The 24,562-nt window shown below is 43.1% G+C and overlaps 1 protein-coding gene across 2 annotated transcripts in view; it reads left to right on the forward strand.

The window, feature by feature from the left end:
- Window positions 1-5,059: 5,059 nt before the first annotated feature.
- LOC144791782 (indoleamine 2,3-dioxygenase 2-like) overlaps window positions 5,060-24,562 on the forward strand; it is a 280,183-nt gene continuing 260,680 nt past the window's right edge. For both annotated transcript variants that reach the window (XM_078666549.1, XM_078666548.1), the window contains exon 1: window positions 5,060-5,381. In XM_078666549.1, the coding sequence (XP_078522675.1) occupies window positions 5,283-5,381 (99 nt within the window). In that variant the 5' untranslated portion in view covers window positions 5,060-5,282. The remainder of the gene's footprint in view (window positions 5,382-24,562) is intronic.

Consider the following 24,562-nt stretch of genomic DNA (forward strand, 5'->3'; position numbering starts at 1 on the left):
TACCACCAAGGAGTTGCCAGACATGGCGTCCGGAGACGGTTCCCCAGCCATCGCAAAAATCCACTAACACCAGACCTCTTCACGACCATTGTGGTCAACACCGCAGCGACAGCTCGACCCCGCTCCTCCGACGCCTCAGTATTGACCCGGATAGGGAGTACACTGCAATCGGTAACAGGGTGTGGCGCAGCGCCCCGCACACGAGAGCAAGCACGTCCAGTTGAGGGCACATTAATTAGAATAGCATCTAGCCGGCTCCCCAGATCTTGGGCACTATCGTGCAGGGCATTGCGTAAAGCACCAAGAGCGTCCAGAATATCGCTGATCATCAGCTGCGTCCCAAGACAAAAGGATGCCGTATTCCTCTGCACCCGAGGCTCACAAGCATGTAATAGCCCTCGAGGCTGACCGCCAGCATTCACCGCCACCATCTGGTCACTCCGCTGATTCTCCGCATAGTACGACCGAGCCAGAGGTGCAGGAACAGCAGAGTCCATTTCGAAACCACTTACAGCGCTGATGTAATGCCGGCTCCCACTTGGAGCTTCAGTAGCTGCCCAGGGTGATCAGGTGTAAGTGCGGAGCGTGCGACCCACAAAATGGCTCCCACCACGGCGTAGGGAGAGATAAAAGAGCTGTCCTGGGGAGACGATACAATGTATCACATGCAGCCGTGATATCTTTCAGGCGTGTAGACTCGCGGAGCAGAGTGGATCTCCGCAGCGGGAAGCGCAGTGCGGCAACCCAGTCCGGCCGTCCGATTCCTCTCCGTCCTAGATGGCCACCGCTGCTGTGATCGAGGCTGGCCGTCCCTCACGAACAAAGACCCGGTCTCACCGCCAGTAGGAGCCGGGACGAGGCGAGGACATCCCACCACCTCCGCCGCTGTAGAGACGCCGGGGAACACACCATTAGAAGCGGGGTCACTTCCCGGTCCTGATAACTCGGTTCATATAGAGGATAAAATACAGGATAAGGTACAATGCGGGCGGAAAGCGAGAGGGTCGGCGGAGCCGAGGACTCAAGCGGCCATCATGGTTGCGGCTAGGCTCCTCCTCCAGTCTGCCCATGTACTTGTTGTAATCAAGTATACAGGTGAGTTTGTGAACTTTGGACATTTGACCCCAAATAGTGACAGAAAAGTGATATCATGGATTATAGTGAGGACGTACACATCCTGCCTATCAGAGATTTTGACTGCAAGCAGTTTGTTGGAGTGCAAAGCAGTGCGCTGGGATTTAAGAGGCTTCTTACAAACAAGCCCCTGGAGTACTCCTTTACAGCTACATCAAACTGCACTGTATGCAACAGTGCCAGCTTTGTACATCTCTTTGAACAGCTCTAACTGATGTAAAGAAGTTGTCCACATTTAGGTTATCACCTTAATTACTGAGTGGTTTGACAAGCTCCTGTACATGCTTTGTTCTGATTCCTTATGTGAAAGGACACAACAAGCTCGGTATATATTGCCTCATCAATAGCTATATTTTTTGCAGGAGTATAAGTCTCTAAGAACCTGGCAAACATATGTTTCACAACAAGCTGAATTTTGAACAACCTGTCATGGTCTGGATCATCCCTCAGCAATGCAGCAGAATTATCATTGAAATTGAGCATACACTGCAATAGCAAAAAACGATTTCTACTCATGACCGGTACAAAACTGTACCGTGGGAGTAGACCAGTAGGACTGATCACTTGATTTATGCACTATTCCTAATTTTGATTTCTCCAACTCCCCTAGTGAAGTGTGAGTTCACCTAGAATGAAGTCTAAGAGTGCCTCACTCTCCCTCAGAAAATCTTTGGCATACAAATTTGTTTGGTGCACAATTTCTTCAAGAAAGTCAACATCTTGTTTGGTGCACAATTTCCACAAGGAAGTCAACATCCCCAAACATATGGACACAGTCAATATGCAAACAATTTGCTGTATTGACTTTACATCCAGCATCTGCAGTGAACGGGGGAATTTGGTGCTGCACTAAATTGAGGGGCTACCAAGAAAGTACTTGGTCTGTGCTTGCCACTGCACATGCCTGCTCTTTGGGATGGCCAATACTGCTACTGCAAAAAATACCAATTGATGGACAGAATACAGAACAATGTCATACATCCACACCAGTACAGAGATCTGGGCCTAAATCCATCGTTTTTTTGCTCCCCATGCGATTCCAGTTTGATCCCAGCCATATGCAAATCCGTCTTGACCATGCCCCAATGGGAATAGTCCAGCCCAAACTGCCAAGTCAGGTCCTCCCTGAATTGGAAACAAGCATCCTAGGACCGGTTTCAGGGTGTCACCCCTCATCAGCCAGGACAGCTTGACTCCAGTAACATGGAGAGCACTGAACCCACGTCTGAGCATTCCCACTCGGGGTGACAAATGCAAAAACAAGAATTGATGGAGAGAATGCAGAACAATGGCATACATTCACCCCAGTAGAGAGATCTGGGCCTATATCCATAGTTTTTTTGATTCCCTTGCCAATCTGGCTTGAACCCAGCCACATGCAAATCGGTCATGACCCTGCGCCCAATGGTAACAGTCCAGCCCGAACTGTCAGGCCAGATCCTCCCTGGAATGGAAACAAGCATCCTAGGACCGGTTTCAGGATTTCAACCCTCATCAGCCAGGATAGCATGCCTCCAGTGGCATGGAGAGCACGGGACACACGTCTGGGCATTACCCGTCCCACTCGGGTGACAAATGCAAAAACAACAATTTATGGACAGAATGCAGAACAATGTCATACATTCACCCCAGTACAAATATTTGGGCCTAAATCCAAATATTTTTGCTAACCCATACCATTCCAGTTTGAAACCAGACATATGTAAATCAGTCTTGACCCTGAGCCCAATGAGAACAGTCCAGCCCAAACTGCCAGGCCAGGCCCTCCCTGGACTGGAAACAAACATCCTAGGACAGGTTTCAGGGTTTCACCCATCATTAGCCAGGATAGTTTGACTCCAGTGGCATGGAGAACACGGTAGCAGGGCATGCTCAAACGTGGGACCCTTACTCTCTTTGGCACTGGATTCAAGCTAGCCTGGCTGTTGAGGGGTGTTACCCTGAAATCGGTCCCACGATCCTTGTTTCCAGTCCAGTGAAGAACTGGCTTGGCAGCTCAGGCTGGACTTTTCCTATGAGGCACAGGGTCAAGACTGATTGGCATATGGATGGTCTGAACTTGGGTGGTGAAGTGGGCAAAAGAACAATGATTGTTTCAACCCAGATCTGTGACTGGGGGTGAAAGTCTGAAAAGGTTCCGCTCTCCGTCCATCATCTCCTTGTGTTTGCTTTGTTCTCCCTCAGTTGGCAGGGTATGCCTAGACGTGGATCCCTTGCTCACTTTGCCACTGGATTCAAGCTAGCCTGGCTGATGAGGGGTGTTACCCCAAAATGGGTCCCAGAATGCTTTTTTCTGGTACAGTGAAGTTCTGGTTTGGCAGTTCAACCTGGACTGTTCCCATGAGGCACAGGGTCAAGACTGATTTGCATATTGCTGGGTCTGAACTGGGGTGGCGAAGTGAGCTAAAGAACGATGATGGATTCAACCCAGATCTGTGACTGGGGGTGAGTATCTGAAAAGTTTCAGCGCTCCTTCCATCATATTCTTGTGTTTGCTATACTTTTAGTGGCTCTTGGCAGGACAGATTATGCTTACAAAGAGACATTACAAATTCCATGAGCATGTTCCTCAGAATCACTGGAAGACAAGTCATTAGATTAAAGTGGCCTACTGAAAAAGTGATTCCAGATTCTAGCTCCAATTTCTTGTCCCACAGATACTTCTCACAGTATCTGATACTGTCTCAGAGCTGTCTGCCATAACTCGAGTTAGAGCCTTGGCAGCAGTCATTCACCAAGACGTCATCTCTACAGAGTGCCTAAAAACTGTCTAAAACCTTTCTTCAGAAATACTATGGCCTACTTAAAAGACAGATATATGGTGCTAAATCAATGGGTTTGTGAGTGCATCTTTAAGATATGTAAAACGAAATGTACATATCAAAAAAACACTTATCCTATCCTTCTAAAAATGACACACAAAAAAAAAAACAACGTACTGCTTCAACTTGCGACATACGCAGTTCCACAACATACTTCATGCGACAAGTGGGATGCTGAGAGCAAAGTTGCCGTGTTACATCACTTGTGGAGAGCAGATCTGCACCATATCTTCCAAGAAATTGTGCATGCGCTGGCATACCGTGTGCTTCAAGGAATTTAACATCATGCTTCATATGTAATTTTGTGAATTATACCATTGCGCCACTTTGAGTAATTACACGGCATTTGAGGTACAAATTAACGGTGAATGCGCACTTTCCAGTACAAATTTTAAACTTGCTGCACAGGTATGGGAACAACAGAACACGAGCAGCAATTGTTCGAGGTGCTTTTGTTTGCATCAAAAAATTAAGCAAGGACACATTTTGTGTAATTACATGAGATTTCAAGTCATTTTGCCATAATGATATAAATTACACAAATGTCACAGACCCTCTAGTAATATAATGAGTCTATGGGCTGGTATTGTGAATCTACTCCTAAAAGGCTATAATTTGTGAGTGTTTTACAGGCGTGTCTATCCAGACATCCTGTTGTACTTGCACAAAATGCGTTTGAGAATTCGACCACAGTTCCCCTCCTTGACATACATTCAAATCTATATTGCAATTGAATTCGTTCCATTTTGCTTAGCTTTCAAAAACCCGTTACCGATCATGTCTGAGTTGTAACAAGCCTCACCCTGTTATAAATTCATATAGCTCGGAGTCATGTAATGTAACTTGCTTTTTCAAGAGACGGTGTAATTGTACAATGAATTGGTGCCATCAGTGTACAGAATCAGTGATAACTCAAAAATTCAAATATGAGTTTGTGTTTAACCTATAGCAGACATGTCTGTTTGGGCGTCAACTTTGTTGCACTGGATCTATATTCAAGTCCTTCACACTGTTTACTTACATGTCATTGGATGCTTGCAGGAAGCCCACAGGGCAAGGTTAGGCAACACCTACTTTGCTGAATCAACACATGGTCACCTATTTTAAAGCACATTCGGACCTAGTCTGTGTAACCGTAGAAAGCTCTAAACTGCTGTACTTTGGAACTAAAAGATACAAAAGTGTTTTTGCAGCATACATTTGCTGCCCATTCTGCCGATGTGCGGGCTTTTATGAGCTCAAGGAGAATTCGGATTTATAACAATTGAAGAAATTTGCGCGAATTTCCAGTGGCTTCATCTGGCGACGGACACCTTTATCATAACAATGGAAAACCACACATTTGATTCGGAAAACCTCTTGCCTTTTAAGCTAAGCAGGTTTCATATTTCTGAAGACTATGGATTCCTTGTTGAAAATCCCCTGGTAAGAACGTTGTCTTTTTCTACCTATCGAAAGTAATGCAGCCTAAATTGCAGGGTAGCAGATGGCTTTATATATGAATCACCATATTCCAGGCTTTAGGTTTAATTTCACAATCTGGTGCTTTCTGGAAGTTGAAGAATTTGTTCCTTCAAATGACCTAATCGACCAGCAAAAAAAACTTTATAGAAGGAAAGCCCAGCATTGGAAATGCTGTCCATGGTGTTATGTTGTGATGTATGTCTGATTACCTAAATTGTGCCATGTTGTGAATATTTTTCTAATCGCGCTAAATTGTGTGCAGATCGTTTGCCGATCTCTAGGTATGTTGAGTAATTCATATTTATATGATATATTTTAATGATGGATTAAGATCTCAGTTCAAAAAAAATTCTGTCTAAAAGGAAAATTGAGCATACTCCAAATCGTTTATTAAGATGAAGGACTATTACGCCCTCTTGATTTAGATGTTTATTGAAAAAAAAACGTTTGCAGTTCTGTGAATGGGCAAATTTGCAGCCGAATAATGTTGAAATCTTTTAGCAAGAATATGGGATGTTAACAGACATGGCTCATATTCCATTTTCAATTCCGTGGCAACCCGCAGGAATTTCAACAAAATCTTTAGGAGAGCAACAAAAGCAGTCAAATATTACTACTCACTGTTACAATTTTAAAAAGGGGGCTTTCTGTCTTAAGTGAAAGAAAACAAATGTTGTGCTCCTGCAAAAGAGAGAAATCTCTTAGTCTGTCATAAAGGCATTACCAGATTTTGGCAGAGTGTGCAATGACTTCCAATAAACACATTTACTATTCCAAAACAGTCTCGCAATGGGACATTTTCAACCCATATCAGAATCAGTTTCTTAGGGGCAAATTGCCACTGTGCGGTGCAACGTCAATCACCTTTTATACATACATTATTTGTGGGTGGAAAGTTGATGCTAGCACAGTGCGAAATGCTTTGCATGTCTTAGAACTTAAGGGTAGAAATGTAATTCAAAGTAGGCATAACACGGCTGGAGCAGTGCAAAAAAAAAAAACTAGAGATTTTACGCAACGTCTGTTTAGCGAAATAGTAAGCCCTGAATTTGAGTGGAATTCTAGCACCAAATGAAAAAAAAAAATCAAAACAGTGTGGAAACGGTGAACATGATTTCCTCATACCTAATATGCCGGCGCCATGTCTGCCTGTATGGAGCAGTTCACACTGTGTGTCTCTGTCGGTCTGTTTGTGCCATAAAATGTCCTCGCTACAATTTGAGTTAGGAAAGGGCGGGTAAGGGGTGGAAGTCCTCCTTTTCTGTCAAGTCACAAAAGTAGCGTCTAATGATGCACTGCTTGCCGGCTGTGTAGAGAGCATGTCTCTAGAGGCATTTGAGGTGCACGAGGACATGGAGCGGGGTAGTATGCACGGTCACCAGTAAACCATGCAGCAGGTGCACTAGCTCTAATGGTCTAGACATCCCTAGGCCAGAAACCTGGTCTCACAGTGATTTTGCTTTTGGTGCAGGGGAGGCACAACATCCTTCACTGACACCAGATTGTGTGAAAAAGGCTCCTTTACTGAAACAGGTGCACATTACATAAACGACCCTAGGCCTTTCGCCTTGAAAAACTAAAACCTCACTGTACACAAATGTACACCTATGTTAACCTACCTCCCACCCCTAAATGACCCACTAACCAAAAACCTTAAATCTGCAAGTCTGCACTTTCTCCTCTGCTGATCGTCTGCACTTGAGATCTTTAACTTCGCATCCAGGTTTACTGCCTCTATTAACCTTTAACTAACCTAACTTCCTAATAAACATTTAACTTCTTGCTTCATCCTAGAGTGAGCTTGTCTACACGTTCCCTTTCAACCTGGATAGCTGCAGTCAACATCAACAACATTCGCTAACCCTTGCCAACTTTTTAGCCCATCGCCTCCGCACCTGCTTTAATGCAACAACATATACATATGCCCCATCCCTTGATCCTGTTGCAATGAAAACGAGCACATGAAAAAGCAAAACCAGCAGGAAAACCCAAACCCAGAAATAAAGGTGTAAGTGAGCAGGAAAAAAGCTTTTATATAACCAGCCACTGTGTCACCAACCACAAAATTGTGGCAGTGTCCCAAAATGTCCGCCTTATATAATGAGCTATATCCATAGCCCAAACTAGTTCAAAAAAGCCAGTACAGCCCATGGACTCACCACTAGCAAAAATACCTGGGGAGCAGAACTCCTCTTGGTCAGCTGCACCCCAAGCCACATTGACATAATGCTGTAAAATCTTCCAACAATTAATTTGTTTTCTGTGCTTGAAATTTGCACCTGCCGTGCAACACCATTTATTTATTGGACCATTCCCAAGATTCAGGTGAAATGCATCATACATTAGTCCAACAAAAAGAACTGGAGTTACATTCTATAAGTTTTGTTTGAAGACCAAATCTTTTAGACTGTCAATAAAAAAAAATATGTACCAGATGGTGCTGGTCTTTGTTTTTATTTTACACGACATCTGATTGCATGCAGTCCTGACACTCCTCATTTGAAGTAACCCTGGGCGGAGCTCGCGGAGCGGCACTATGCGGAGGTCCACGGAGTTGGGGACAATCTAGGTAGAACTCCACTCTGATCCACTCCGCCACCTGCCTCCATCCCATACTAAAAATGAATTAAAACTACAATAAGAAGTAAATAAAAAAGACTTACCTTCACTGTGGCATCCCCGGACTGCCGTCCTCCTCTTGCTCACATCTCAGAGTGATCTATGCATGTGCGTGTTTCCACGCATGCAATTTTTTTTGCAAGGAATACTCATGCGCGGGCGCACACGCATGCGCAGATCAACCTTAGACGCAAGTAAGAGGAGGATGGCAGCCTGAGGCCGCCGCAATGAAGGTAAGTCTTTTTTATTTACTTCTTATTGTAGCCTTAATTCATTTTTAATTGGAGAGTGGAGGCGGGCGGTGGGCCAACTCCACTCTGCCGCAGAGTGTGCAGAGTTTTGCCTACTCCGCGTTCTCCATGGAACGCGGAGTAGGCAAAACTCTGCACATTCCACGGGCGGAGCGGAGTTCTCCACCCATGATTAATTTGAATTTAGCTTGAGTGGCGGGCGATAATGCGGCTGAGCAGTGGGGCTGGCAGATACATGCACATTCACTTCCACCCATCCACTTACAAGCACACCCATCTACATGTACACTCACTCACACTTCATTCACAAGTTACGCACATACACTCACCATTCATAAGCACAAACACATGCAAAACCCATTCACAGTACACATGTGCAAATGCAAATACATTCATGTATATACAAACGCACCCATCATTCAACAAACACTTACCAGCCTGTGGTGGTGACTTTGGGTAGAGAAGAATTAGGGCCTCTGTGGTTCCCATAGCCTTTGGATAAAGAAGGTACTGACAGAAGATCCCACTGCCTCCTCTCATTGGCTGACCTTGTCATGGGTCAGCTAATAAAACGAGGACCTTTAGTAACCTTTCAGAGAGTAGGATGGGGGCGATGATAGTTCCAGGATCCCACTCTTTGACGAGGTGTCACTGATAGCTAGACAACCCTGGGGCTTTCAGGGCTTAAAACTGAAGCACACAGGTCTGATTCTATCAGTGCTGCCCCCCCTTGTCATGAGGGGGAAATCAATCAAACGACTTTGCTTGGCTTATGAGGTCATGCCGTCAGGGCTGTGAAATCTTCTGCCCAGCAAAGCTTAGGACAAGCTAGCAGACACTTGAGCATTAGCGCATTTAAAGCACATGGCTACCTGACCTGAAAATTATGAGTGTCTGTCAGGATGACATTTGCTCATCCCAGCAGACATTCATCATGCTTAAAGAAAGGGATGAAGCCAGCACCCGCTACACCTAATGACAGGCTGCGACTATTAGCTTGGCTTTCTCTATAGTGAGTGACTGCAGTAATGCTAAAGACATTGGGTAATGGAGATGTAATAATACTAATCTTTTGGTCTGGCATTTGATGCAGCCTCAGCTGATTCAATTGAATATTGTTTTCTAAAAGAAAAATCATACATAATACACATACATAGAGGGGCTTTTGGTCAGTGGGATTCATCATTGGCCAGTTAAGTTGTCAGCCACATGTTGCTTCTGCCCACTACTGCATGCTGCATGGGGCAGTGGGTCAGCCTTCTTACCCCATTGGCTTCCTTCATTCTGAGTGACTGCACAATCCTGTGCATATTTTACACACCCACCTAAATTAATTTGCTTTCTCTTCAGTGACAAATCTTGGCCTTCTTAGAGTGTTTAATTTTTTTTAAAAATATTTTAAATTGCAACAATTTGGTTGCCCCCTTAGATGTCTCCTTTTTAGGTCTAACTTGTGTATGTTGAACAAGTGTCTTGGAGTCCTCCTATTGCTTAGCGTTCATTTTCTTCATTGTCACTCTCATTTGTGCTAGCCGCCTTCATTTGTGCTTTTTTCGGCTAGAGCATGGACCAAGTACTGATTGCTTCATATGGTTTAGGGACATTCCTCTGTTGGTGTTGTGGTGAGGTACTATTTTTTTATTTTCTCACTGCTTCCCCTTCCAGCCTCTTTCTGTGTTGCTTCTTTCGCTCTCATCACTGTGTTGCTTCTTCAACTCTCGCCCCTGTCAGTGTTTCCTATTCCCCTCCTACTGGCCCGAAGTCCATGCTTTTTATTCCCCCTAACCAACAGAAGGATCTAAAAGAGCTATGCCTTGACCAGTGCTGGCTGCTTCACAGAGCTTTTTTTTTTAACCACACTCTTAGCTAAAACCCACCCTTCTGTTCTCCACCCCCACCTATCATCCTGACATATGCTTCCATTCCCCACCCTCATCCAATTGGCAAAGCCAAGAACTCATCCATTAGGCGAGGCCTATTAGCTTTGCCAATGCATGTCAAAGTAGATGCTATTAAGTGTTTGATCGACATTGTAAAATTGTAGAAACCTGAAGTTTGTGTTTTTGATTAGGTTGTGATTTAGCTCTTTCAAAGATAATAAGAACGATAACTGTGTGATACAACTTTTAGAAGGGGTCCCAAGTCTTCAAAGCTTAAGGGGTCCCTGAATGCCCTGGGAGAGCAGGGTGGTTGGTTTGGTCAGGGGGTGACTGTGTTAGCAGGGGATTTTGATTGTCATCTCTTTGATTGTTCATTGCAGCTAGATGACAAGACGCCATGTGTTCTTCATCAAAGGTCAGAAACTGGATGAGATCTTAGCCTCTTATTACGTGGTGTTTGCCTTGGAAAAGTTGATTAGTTCACCTAATCCTAGTGGTTTTCCTACGTTCAAGGTGAGGGGCTGAACTTCCTTCATATATGTTTTACTTTATTTCAGCCCCCTTAGTTTTGTATATTGACAATTTGGACCTTGTTAATAGTCCCTTTAGCAACCATAATCCCCTGGTCTTGAACTTGAGGGTCACAGGGACAGTACGGTACCTGGCGAGGGGACCATTAGAGAACTCTATCCTGTGGATCAAGGCTGGCAAATAAAGTGGACTCAGGTTGACCATTCTCTTTTTAAGGCATCCCTTTTCTCCCAGGTATTTCAAGAGATGGTAATTTGTTTAGATCCTGCCGCCTGATATGGATATTTTGCAAGACTTTGTATAAGGCAAATAATCTATTGACTACTCCCCGGATTCAAGCAATTAGGCAAGACCAAAAATGATTGACAGGGAATGCTCCAAGTGCTTGTGGCAATTGAAGATAGGTTTGAAACAGGTCCCTAGCGACAGGAGCTGGGTGGTGCCCAGTAGAAAGGCTACAATCAGGCAGTAAGTAAATGCAGGGCTACTTTTCAGGCTTAGTCTGGGATAAGTTAATACAAGCCAGTGAAACTAGATTCCTCTCTTTTCTGCAAGGCAGTGAACAAATCCCTTTTTGCCAATGGGTCAGATCCAGCTACTTGTACCACGTTTCTGAGCAACAGAGGGTAGACCACTTCAAAGGGGTTTACAATTTTGGCAAGATGGCAAAGGAGGAGAGGGTGATAGTAAAAGAGATGGGGCATGCCCGCATGGTCTTTGCTCTGGAAACGGTAACATTAGGTATTATCAATTTAACCAGCATTAAAGTCCCTGAAACTGAAGAAATTATTCTAGACCTGCTGTGTCTGGACGTGGAGCTATAATGCCCACTCCTGACCCAGGTATTGAATGAGCTGCATGTCATGGGGTGCCATGCTCTTGATTTTCTGCGGTGATAGTACCTGTGTTTAAGAAGGGGGATAAGGACAATCCCCAATACCATCTCCCTATCTACCTGAACAATGCGGTAGTTAAGGTCCTATGGAGGGTTGTACATAATAGATTGATAGCACGGTTAGATGCAAACGATATTCGGAAGGACATCCAGTATGGTTTCAGGCCTGGGGAGTCAACAGCCGACCAACGCTTGAACTTTTATTTAAATATAAATAAGTACACAGTTGCGTAGCCAGAGAGCATACATCTGGAATTTAAGGATCTTACGTCCGTGTTCGACAGGGTCAACCGAGCTAAACTAATGGCCCTGGTGCTCAAGTTAGGAGTGGAGCCCAATATAGTGACTCTGTCCGAAGACATACCTACACTTCATCTTCAGTACATTTCTTGCCCTATGCTGTTACCACCAGGTCTTTTCCCACTGGGAGGGAGGTGAGGCAGGTGAGCATCCTTGCACCATTTTTATTCAGCCTATATGTTAATAGGCTTGAGGAGGCCCTTCTTGCATTGCAGGGTGATTGCTCCAAGGGGGGCCAAAGTTGCTCTCGATGTTGTTGTTTTCCGATGACGTGGTCCTAAAGGCAATGTCTAGGGGGGTTGGAGATTCTCCTTGCTGAATTTGCTGCTTTTATTGATAGCCTTGACCTGGCCAGAAAAAAATCTTATGTCATAGTTGTAGGCCCATCGTCCACTAGCTTCAAAACTTTTAAGGTGGGCCAGAATACTGTGGGCAAGTACCAGCTTTTCCTTATTTAGGGGTATTTTTTGATACTAAGAATAACTGGCAGTTCCTGCTGGAGATGAAAAGAGCGTATTAAATTGACTGGGGCCCTGGCCTGCTTCACTCAAAAGCTGGGATCTTGGTCCCCGCATGTTTTGCATAAAATGTATGCAGCTAAGTATGTTTCGCAGGTCTGCTATGGTAGTGAGGTTTGGGATTATGTGAAGACTGACTTAATCCAAACAGAAGAAAATACATTTCTCAGGCAATTGGTGCATGTACAGCAATGTACACAGGCCTGGTCTGTACATGCTGAGCTAAGAGAGAGATTTCTTGCTGAACTAGTGGTCCTCAGCCCGCTACTTTGTTGGGTAAAAATCTGGACCAAACAGGATCTCAAGTTAAATAGATTGATCCTCTCTGATTGCTTGTCACTGTGGGTTGCATCTAGAATTCCATGGATTGCCTATATTAAGACATCACTTATAGCCCTAAGGAGAGCAGATGCCCATCTGACCCCTTATTCTCAGCAACAACATGATTTACAGGGAATGTTATGTTATTTTTTCTTATCAAGTGCAATAAGTCACCCTGACAGAGCCTCTAGGCAATGCTCTTTTTAACAGGTCATAAAAGCAATATATGGTACAATTACAAATAAGAGCTAAAACAACTATGCTTTAAGATTGCTTTAAAATATCTAAAATGTGTGCTTACACAGTGCAAAGAAGCCAAAAAAGAAAAGGATATGCCGCCTTATCTGGCCGTACAAATATGACAAAGCTGTAGCAGGCATTCCCCACTAGATCTAAGGCTCCTAGTGGGGGCATACCATTTCAGTATACTTCGTAGATTTTGGGGTCAATTACCATAAAGAGATTTATGTACCTCACAAAGAAGTTAGATTGAACAATGATTGCTTTCTTATAGGTAGCCAGTGCAGGCTTCTAAGAATGGGTTCAGATGGCGACTGAGGTGGAAGATGACAAACTAACCGTGCAGCCGTATTTTGAACCACCTGAAGTTCAGCAAACAGTCCTTCATTCATAGAGGCCATTAATGCATTTCCACAGTCAAGGCAAATGATTATCGAAGCTTGGACTAGAAATGTTCTTGATTGAAGTGGTAGCCACACAAATAGATTTCTGAGCAGGTGCATTGTTCCGAAGCCTGTGCCAGTGATGTAATTTACGTGTTCTTTCATGGAAAGATTAGCGTCCACCATGATGCCCAGGTTTCTGACCAAAACCTTAGAAGTTGGGACTATGCTCAGGCAGTTAGGCCACCAGTCATCAGATGATACTGAGTGGGCTTTACCAAAAAAAGCAATCTCTGTCTTGCTTGTATTAAGCGGCAGACAGTTTTGCTGCATCCATATGGTGATATCATTCATACAGTCTCGGAACCTTACCTTGGTGGATTCTAGATTGGGCCCCATAGTGATGACTCGCTGACTGTCATCTGCGTGGGAGATGACATCAAACCCATAGGATTTTAACACTTGTGATAGTGGTGCCACATCAATGTTAAAAAGAGTGGGGCCTAATACTGATCCCTGTGGCACTTCTGATCCAAGGCTATGGTTCATGAGACAAAGGACTCTACATGCACTGCACTGGTGTGGTCACTCAGAAAATTCTTCAACCATTCCAAGACAGTTCCTCCAACACCAATCTCTCTCAGTCTTTTAATTAGGACCACATGAGAGATGGTGTTGAATGTTGCCGACAACATGGATGAGTGTCCATCATCTAAGGAAAGTCTCTGTTCTCTGAGTGGGCAATGTCAAATAGAGATAGAATAGAAATGTTGAAACCTCTAGTGAGGTACCATATGCATTTAAAATCTGTTCAGGGAATGGAGCAGTAATTTTTGCAGGCTACCAGTTGGCATGACTGATTTCTCCTGGCCAGGTTTCGGTTTAAACAAACTCACCATTTACTGGCCTCTCCCGTTTGCTCTGTGCACACTGGTGATATGTTATCCTGAGGCTGCGACATCAGGTCTTCACAGGACACCTTACTCTGAGTAATATTTTATCATTACTACAGTTGGCACTGAAAGAGGTTCCCGCGACCACTGCTGAGGTATCTGAACTTTAACCAAGTACACCCTACTCTTAGGTACTTACAATTTCTTCTCAACAAATATGTGGTACTTACTGCTTGAAACTTTCTACGGGTAGTCTTGGCGTCTACACAGTGGAGGCCTGATTGGCGACCTTGTGTATGCAGATGATATCATGTTTTTAGCCCTGTTTTTGTTCTGTATTTTATGCTGTCTTTATGTAATTGTGTCTTATTCATATATTGCTATTGTACTGTGTGCTGTTCTTTATTGTTGGTTTGTCCAAATGAATAAAAATGTTATGATGGTATGGTACAACTAAAAGGTTTGTTACCTAATTACATCAAAAGATTTTTTTATGACATTTGTTTTCATTGCATGCATATGGCAGCCATGTGAAGGTAGCAACATGTTGAATTTTCCTTTTGTAATAATTTGCTCTGCATTCTGTCCATCAATTGTTCTTTTTGCATTTGTCATCACCTAAAAACTTCTCGGCCCGGTGCTTTTGGACCGTCTCCAGAGTTGGTTAGAAGAAGAACAAATACTAAGTCTCTACCAGGCTGGCTTTAAATCAAACATGTCAACCGTAGACCAGATATTCAGATTACAACTACTTTTATGGAAAACCGTGATTATAGAGGGTGGCAGCCACTACCATATATTTGTTGACCTGAAGTCAGCTTTCAATCTGGTCCAGCGGGAGAAACTTTGGAAGGTGCTGAGTGGTCTCGGGATTCCTCCCTACCTTCTCAAAGTTATAGAGAGGCTCCACCTGGGAAACTTTGCCCAAGTATGTTGTGAAAAATATGGGGAACTTACGTCCCGCTTCCCAGTCCAAAAGGGGGTCCGGCATGGATGTGTTTTAGCCACTACCTTATTTTGCCTTTTTATTAATGGTCTAGTCGACCACCTTATAAACATCAAGGGCAAAAATGCTCCTTAGTTAACATCGGGAAGGTGCCTGCGTTGATGTTTGCTGATGACACCCTGTTACTTTCAAAAACATTAATGGGTATCCAGCGCCTTCTTGATGGCTTTGCTAATTTTTGTAAGCTGCTAAGGCTGGAGATCAATTTAACTAAAACTAAATACATGGTCTTCAACCCCCCCCAACATGACTAGGCCAAACCCCTCTTTAAATGGCATTCCTTTAGAGAGAGTAAAGATATTTGACTACCTGGGAGTTACCTTGTCAAAGCATTCTGAATGGGGGCCCCAGTTGGCCAAAGCTAGACTTAGCCTAAGCCAGATAGCGAGCGGCATAATGAAGATGTTCAAAAGTTTAGCTTTTAAACCAGCCGCCCCTGTGGTGAAAATCTATAAAGCTTAAGCAAGGGGTGCCATGCTATAAGGGGTGGGAGTTGTGGGGGCACTGCTCTACCACCAACCTAACAAAGTTCGAGAACTTTATGCGGCAGCTTGTTGGCCTACCTCGTAGTACTCCCCTTATTCCCCTCCGTATGGATATGGGCATCAGGCCCCTTGATGAAGAGATTGCCCTGTGAACTTTAACATTCTGGAGGAGGCTGTGGGTGTCCCCAGAGTTGTCTGTCTATAGGGCTGAGTTAGAGGAGCTCCTGACCATCTGTGCCACATAAAAAAATCCCTTGGCTTTGTCACATAAGGGGCTTAGCCTATAAGTTACGCAAGCCGGGCCTCTGGAGGACTCCTGAACTATCATGTGCCATGATATCCAGGCTAGAACTAGTTAAAGGTTTTAGACAATTTAACTCAACGTCCCTAGAAGAAAGTGCCACATGTGGTCGCTTGACAGCAGAGTTTCTGTTAGTCAAAAACACATACAGCAAGGAACACTTTCTGGATGTTATTCAACCTTCACTGGCCAGGAAACTGTACATGCAATTTACATTAGGGACCCTCCCATTACTTTCGATTACCAGCAAATGGGTGAAAGATCAATAGCAGGATTGTCCAGCATGTAATTATAATGTTGAGTCTGAAATGCACGTCCTGTTCCTCTGCCCAGCCTACAGGTTGCCACGCAAACGTTGGTGAATCCAACTTTGCAAGAACCTGGGCTTCACGCGCTGTGCAGAGGCCCACAGAGTTTTAAAGTACAACATCCATCCACCAATAGTCTCTGCTGTATCTCGATTTTTTACTAGCATGTGGCACACCCGACGAGCTATCTTGAAGTAGAACCTACGGGGACGTAGATATGCACTGAATTTAGACAGATTTATCAATTGTATCCATGCCCTGGGTTTACTGTTTCAGCCCCACATTTCTAGCTTTGTAACAATTTTAGAGTGCAGCTCTTCTCTAGCCAGCTGCTTTTATCTTCTTTGTATGTAGGCTGTATCACAAAGCTCTTTTTACCTATCTGTCAGATTTTTAAATCCCGTGTGCCCAGTGGATGACCTTTTTTTAATATATAAATTTGAGAAACCTACATTTTTTAATCACAAATGTATTTTATTTGTTTTATTGCTACCTGTACTTTGATGGCCCTAGTGGCCGAAATAAAGTTATTGAATTGGATTGGAATCCTGAATCGGATCCAGTGAAGTAGGAAGGTGTTAGCATAGTGAAACATCCGTAGAAGTCCTCCAAAATAGAAAGTATTTTTTAGAAGAAAGCCACACAGGAGAGATATTGCTCTGAGACTAAAAGGAATCTGACTAAAGCTGAAGTGTGATCACCAATTAAACTGCACAAAAGAACATTTGAGAATCTCATATCACAAGTCTCGTCAGTTTCCACCTTAACAAAGAAAGATTTGACATTGGCAACTGCTCTTGAAACTTCTTTCCTTTGGTCCGCCTATCAGAGCGTCCTTGGATTCCTCCTGTCGCCCAATTCTGTACAAACAGTAGTCCTCCATTTTTTTATTAAGGCTTTTCATTCTTGCCAAAAGTCTTCCTCCTAAAACTTTCTATCTCTCACACACAACGTGCCTTTCCCCGTTCTTCAGATCATACAACTGCACCTGCAAAGGAGAAAAAAACATTGCCCTTTGCCCAATTAATATAACAAGTATTTCAGTACACATTTTAGGGCATGATTATGGATATGCACATAGTTGCAATGTAGATGGAGAGTACTATTAAAATGAATACATGGTTACATAAGAGTTAACAACATTATTTAAACCACATAAATACAGATATATATGGGAACTGCAATTCAATGTTACTGTAAGGAAAACATTAGTACGCACATTTGTTCAAATGTGAGATTATACTGTAAATGCACTTTCTATAGCTGTTCCGTGCACCACTTCACACTAATGTTATTAAGTCACACCAATACATGAGGCCATGTGTAAATATATATGTGGCCTGGTCATACATGAAAGGATATAGCCAGAAATACACTGCTCCAAGTGTCCAGGTTGAACCTTGAGTATTGCCACAGCTGTGCACATACTGTACCTGCTTCTCAAGAAACAAGTGCAAACAAATGGACCATAAAACATGAGCTGTGACCAAGACACTTCGACGGAACATGGCAATATTGGAGATGTGTAGCCTGGGTCAGTAATTTTGCGATGTCTTGAAACTTTTGCTACCAAACACATTTTGGGTAGAGGTTCTTAGCTAAAACGGTTTGGGCTCACTTGACTGACTTTTTACCTACTTTCAAAGGTAAACTGTGCTCTAAAAGCTCTTCATCTGAAAACTGGGCTTGTTGCACTTGTTACAGGGTACCCACATTTTATTCTTGCACCAGAGCACTTGACTCCCTTGCTACCCCACTTCATTGACATTTGAGAAATTGTCTACACTTAGGGCTTGATTACGATTTAAGGTGTTAATTATCACACCTGGTAAATAATGAATCTGCATGTTACGGTAATTTTCGTATGGTTTCCCCCTGTTAACTTTGGCAGGTTTGAGCTTCCAAAGTTTAACGAGAGTTGATATATTTAAAGCATCCGATAATTATCGGATGTGTTAAATAACACTCAACTTGTAATTCCATCCTGTGATAGTCACAGGTCGGAAAAAAATGCCTGATTAGCTTATGATCTAAGGCATTATTAATTGCCCCTGAAAAATACCAATACCAGAGGGTACGTTATTTATCAGGTGCAATAAATAAGGTCCATTGGGAATAAGATGTGGATTTGGGTATTTAATACATCAAAATTCACCTGATACGGTAACTACCATATGTTTTCCCCTATTAAATTTAACGAACAATGAGTTATTTAATGCATCTTATAATTTTCAGATAAGTTAAATTCCCTGAAACTTGTCAATCTGACTCATGCCTAAACAGCAGATTACGCATGGGACAGAATATTACGAGGAGATCATAATCAGGCCCTTAATATCGATCTATCAATGCATTATGTGTGTGCTCACGGCTAATGACATCATCAGCACCCAACTCATATTACCGTAGATATGGCTTTGCAATATTTTTGAATTTTCACACAAGGCAGCACTGATTTATTCTGTGCAGTACGGCATTGCATAAAGCTGATACATTTTTATCAATATTCAACATCCAGCCCATAATATCCCTATTAATAAACACACAATACATTATAACATTCCTAAATTATTTTGTAACCGGAATGGGATTTGATATAAATGCAACAAAAAAAAAAGTATTGGAAAACCAGTGCTGCACATAATACTTCATAACTCTCCTCTTTTAAACCAAGTGGTATAAAATTGCTTGGATAGATTATAAAAAAAGTACTTTTGTTTGAATTAGTTACAGCTGGTGGGACGGAAAAGCATCTGCAATTATAATGTATATTTATATTGGGCCCGATTCACAGAATGAACTTAAGACTAAATCCTAAACTTACTACTATTTGGTATTCACAGAATGCACTTACTACTTTCGGGATTCACAGAGTGAACTTACTACTTTCGGGATTCACAGAATAAACTTACTACTTTCGGTATTCACAGAATAGATTTAAGACTACTAACTCTAAGTCCGAAATCGGGGAGTAAATTCCGGCCCGGAGGCGGAGCTTCCGGCTTGGGGGCGGAGCTCACAGCCCGGAGGCGGAGCTTCCGGCCCTGAGTCGGAGCTTGCGGCCCAGAGTTGGAGATTTCAGCATGGCAAAAATCCCCACCTCCGAGCCGGAAGCTCCGCCTCCAAGCCGCAAGCTCCGCCTCCGGGCCGCAAGCTTTGCCCCCAAGCCGGAAGCTCCGCCTCCGGGCCGGAATTTACTCCCCGATTTAGGACTTAGAGTTAGTAGTCTTAAATCTATTCTGTGAATACCGAAAGTAGTAAGTTTATTCTGTGAATCCCGAAAGTAGTAAGTTCACTCTGTGAATCCCAAAAGTAGTAAGTGCATTCTGTGAATACCAAATAGTAGTAAGTTTAGGATTTAGTCTTACGTTCATTCTGTGAATCGGGCCCCTTGTCTTTATAGTAGGATGGAAGACAAACCACTGGCAGGCATCTGGATCCAGTAACATGAAATATGCGTGACATAAAACAAACACGACTTCTGCAGAACACACAATGACTGCCAATGATGCTTGGCCCAAAAAAAATAGACTTTTTTTCACCTCCAAAAATTCCCTATAATTTGTACTTGAGTACAATTTTATCACAAATGAGTTCTTGGCTAAAGAGCATCTGCAAAGTGCAGACATGCAAATGTTTCCCCAAGTCAACGTTATTGTCGACTTTATAATTACCGTTTCCTTGAGATTCCCCTTCTCTATAGCGACACGTCTAATGAGATTAGCTTTGTTTATAACAGTTTCAGCCATTTATATCAAATTCTCCATTGTGTGAGTCCCGGAAAGATGCTTGAGTGTGAGTGTGGGTGCTGATTTTTGAATGGTCTGGAGCATCCAAGCCAGTTGGGTGTTTATTCCAACAAAGAGAGTGTTGCCGTAGTCCAGTTTCCTGGTGATGAAGGCCTGGGTGGTGGTCATACATGTGTTGACTGAGAGCAACTTGAAGATTTTCTTCAGCATTTTGAGGCAGAGACTGCGTTCACTTGGCAGTTTATGTCAAGTTGGTTGTCAATCATTATCCTTAGGTTTTTCACCTATGTTGCTGGTCGGAGTGTGCGTCGAAGTTCTGCTGGCCGCCACGTGGAAATATTGATGCTAAATATGTATCTCTATGCGAAAATACCAACAGTTAAAAAGTCATTTAGAACAAGTGCAGACACAATTTTCACATGTTTTTTCCCTACTGCACGTTGTACACAGCTACTTTTTTGGAGTGGTGTTACAGTGTAGCTCCCAAGTAACTCATATAATGTGCAACAGTAGATAGTCCTGCCTTTTTCTTCCTATAACCCCATGGGAATTAACAAAGTAAATATGAATGTGCTGAAGGCTACTTATTGGACACATATTAAAGAAGAACATTTCAAAAGAAGCTCAGTTTTTTCCTTAATCAATGTGTTTCTTGACCATAAACCTATACTATCCTTAGAGCAATATCTAGATTTAATACCCTCTTCTTTAGCCAAGAGCCTGTATTTACATTTTAGTTTTGGGTCTCTAGGTGGGGCAGAAACATTGAACCTATGATTTGTCCTATAAGTGGACAGGGCGAAGAGAACGAACCACATTTATTTTCCTTCTGCTCAGACTGTTCGATCTCTCGTCGTAAGTGGATTCTTACCATATGCTGCGTCTTGGGAGTAAGTCAACACCAGGTAGCTCTTAGGATCCTAGAAACCGACACCTCTTTTAAAATTGTTTTAGCTGTTAGCAAATGTCTAGAGGCATCTTGACATAACCGAAGAACAACATTAAAAGCTGCTGGGTAATGACTTATGGAATAAAAATTTTTATCACTCCTAATACTCAAATTAAATATGCATTTTATATGTTTTTTGGTATTTGATTCTTGTGATGAGATTTCTACTTGCTTTTATTGTATCCTCTTCTATGTGCCCCTTGCTGTTACTCATGATTGTACAGTTCTGAATCACAGGTCACTTTATACTTTGGTATGACCCAACCTTCTTGGGGTTTATGATCTATTAATATGTTAGGTAATGGAATGAACGCAATGAACCATAGTCGCCAAAGGTACCTGATTGCTTGTGAAGCACAGGCCACCTTATATATCTTATACTTTTGCTTCATCTATCTAACTGGGGGCTGTGAAATGTTGTTTAAAAAAAGCAACTGGAATGTATGTCCTGTGTGTTTTAAAAAGTTTTTTAAACATGATACTTTTTTAATGTTTTATGGTTGTACACTTTGATGGTTGTAAAGTGGTTAACCCATTCTGCTGCCGAGATGTTAGCAGGCATATTTTCGCCGCTAATGGGATGAGACTCTGCATCAATTGGCTCAAAGCAACAAGTAAAGTCAAATATCACTATTACAAGTACATGAGGTCAATAACTGCTAGGTTGGCCTTGTGATTGTCAATCCTGCAAAAAACATTATATAGCCACAAAGAAATCCACCTTGGAAAACTTCAGATTCAGACAAAAAATATCAAATGGAACCTAGATCAATCATTGTAGGAGAAAATGAAAGAGTGGTATTAATCCATGCCGCCAAGCCCCCTGATGGCCAGCCTCTCCTGTCTGAAAGGGCAGGTTGGTCAAAGCAGACAAACCCAGTTTGAAATAAGGAACCTGTTGTTCAAGTCACCAGGAAAGCACAGATTTTTAATTGGTCCACAAAATTGGCCCATTCCGGATAACCAAGCGTGTTCATTAAACCTGCAATGTTCCTGGATAAAAGTTAGTTTTTTCCACTGGTCTGTAGTCACTTAGCTGAATGCACTGTGGTGCATCTCATTTCTAAAAAAGACAATCTGATTCCATGACTTACTAGCTGAAATGCCTCAGAGGGTGACAGTGTTACATCTCTAGAAGAAACTGGCAGATAGCCTGCTGGGGACTGTCCTCTCTGGGATGGCCTTCAGGTTTCAATTTTGAGGTCTCTGAAACTGTCTGTGAGGTGAGTAGGAGCACTCTGGGAACTGGTTTGTGGGTAAGGGCCTATTGTATGGGACATGTATAGCAAATCCTTCCTTTCTGACTCACGTTATGAATCATTCTCTAAATATCTCATGACCGTTCAACTACTAAGTGTCTGGGCATGTAATTTTATTCGATACTTAAAGTGTATTCTTTGCTAAGCCTAAAAACGTTTTGCCCTCATTTTTCATCTTTTGCTTTGTAATGTGTATACTGTTGGCAATAACCTGTTGCACCTATAAAAAAATATAAAAGAGTGCACATCAGCAGAAGCACCAACAGCAGGAGAGGCTATTAACTCAGTGCACGAGCAGCACAAACACAACTGCTGTACACTGCATCGCAAAATCAGAAATTGAGAAAACTCCTGTGCCTCAGTTTATCTTGTCACTGGAGAATGTGTAAACTCAAATAGAGGTAGCTTATAATGCTAATCATTATCATCTCAAAATCATCTCAAACTTGGTGCAAATGCACACTACCTCACAGCTTACACACACGCCAATTAGAAAAAAATCAAGTGGGGCTTGAGGGAGTTGAGGGAGACCCAGACAGACACTACAAAAAGAGGTTGAAGAAACTGACACATTTATGCCTTGTTCTGTAGGGGAGTGGAGAGAGATGTGACAGACTGGACTCAGACTGCAGGGAAAGATTTGGGAATTCTCTCTTGCTGTTTCATGACAGTCCTGCAGGTATTTAAACATTCTCCATTAACATTTCTAAAGAAAAAAACAGATCATTAAAACATGCATTTAGAAGTGCAATGTCATCACCATTAGCAGCCCTTCAAAGGCTCCCATGAAGCATTTAATGAATGCAGATAGAATCCTTTGTAGTACATACCGCTTGCAGGTGTTGGAGCAGAGGGAAACCTAGGTGTGCATGCCAACTCAAACTAAAAGTTTAAAGAGAACCATGGCCACATGCCATCTCCCCTTCAGTAATTTATACACTGTCCCTGGTCCTCCTGGAGGGGAGGGGTTTGGAAAGTCGAATGAACCTGCATTTAACAAATAAAAAACATTTGCAATAAATTCACAAATCCTCTGTGAATATGCAGCAAAATAAAAAAAAAACATTTTTGGCCCCAGGTGGGATCCCTCTGGGATCCCACCAAGAGGCCAGGGGGATCAGGGGATCTCTAGACTGCCCTATGTCTTTTTCTGTTTTTTTATGATTCTGGATTAAGTCCTGAGTCTTAGAATGGCTATCACCACTTCTTGGTTGCTGTGGTGGCAGTCAATCAGATCTCAGCAGGAGATCTTTTGGATCCACAGAGGCTCTGCATACCGAGATATATAATTTTCTTTTAGCATGAACTGCTCACGAAACTTACTGAACGGATTTACATCAAATCACAAAAAGCATTTGTAGGAAAGTAGGATCTGCTTCTTATGGGTACCCCCTTTTTTTTCTTGATGTTACACTGTTTTTGACTGGTCTGACTGGGATCCTGCTAATCAGAATGCCAGTCTATCTGCTTTCTCCTTGAAATGTTGTGCATGTACCTAGGAACATTCCAGATTAGATACTGGGGTACGCTTGTTAGACCCTAGTATATAGTACACATGTACCCAGGGCATAGGTATCCCAGAGGCCGCCCATGGACTGAAGCATGTATTATGCTACCCATGAGGGGCCATGCAAAATGGAACTAGAGGCCTGCCATTGCAGCCTGTGTAAGCTGGTGCTTGCACCACTTACATTAGATTTAGGTTTATTATATCTATAGGTCACTACACTTAAAACCTCTATCATAGCAGGTCTTGACAATCCTGAAGGCAGGGTGCTGGGTTTTACATGAGAGGGTGCCCCTGCATGAGCCGAGCCCCTCTACAGCCTTCAGAGACCATTCTCCTGGGTCGTCGGTGATGGAGCCAGACATATAGGTAGAGGTGCATTATATGCTTGTGTAAAATGCTATCTCGGGGACGCGCTAAATATCCTTTTTCCCTGCCGTGAGGGGAACGGCTGCACTCTTTCTTCTGCCCACCTCACCTGTAAGAATCCAGCACTGTGAGGGGAATGGCAAGCAGCATTGGAGCTCTGACGACGCCTTGAGGGGAACGCCAGGGAGGAGACTCCATTTCCCAGGAGGCTCTCTGTGGCGCTGGAGAGGACGTCAGTGTGGGGCGACTGAGGCCCTCAAAAGCAGCCCTAGCACCACCGCAGCGCGGGACGCGCTAAATATCCTTTTTTCCTGCCGTGAGGGGAACGGCTGCACTCTTTCTTCTGCCCACCTCACCTGCGAGAATCCAGCGCCGTGA

Source organism: Lissotriton helveticus, chromosome 11, assembly GCF_964261635.1.
Source record: "Lissotriton helveticus chromosome 11, aLisHel1.1, whole genome shotgun sequence".
NCBI classification, from domain to species: domain Eukaryota; kingdom Metazoa; phylum Chordata; class Amphibia; order Caudata; family Salamandridae; genus Lissotriton; species Lissotriton helveticus.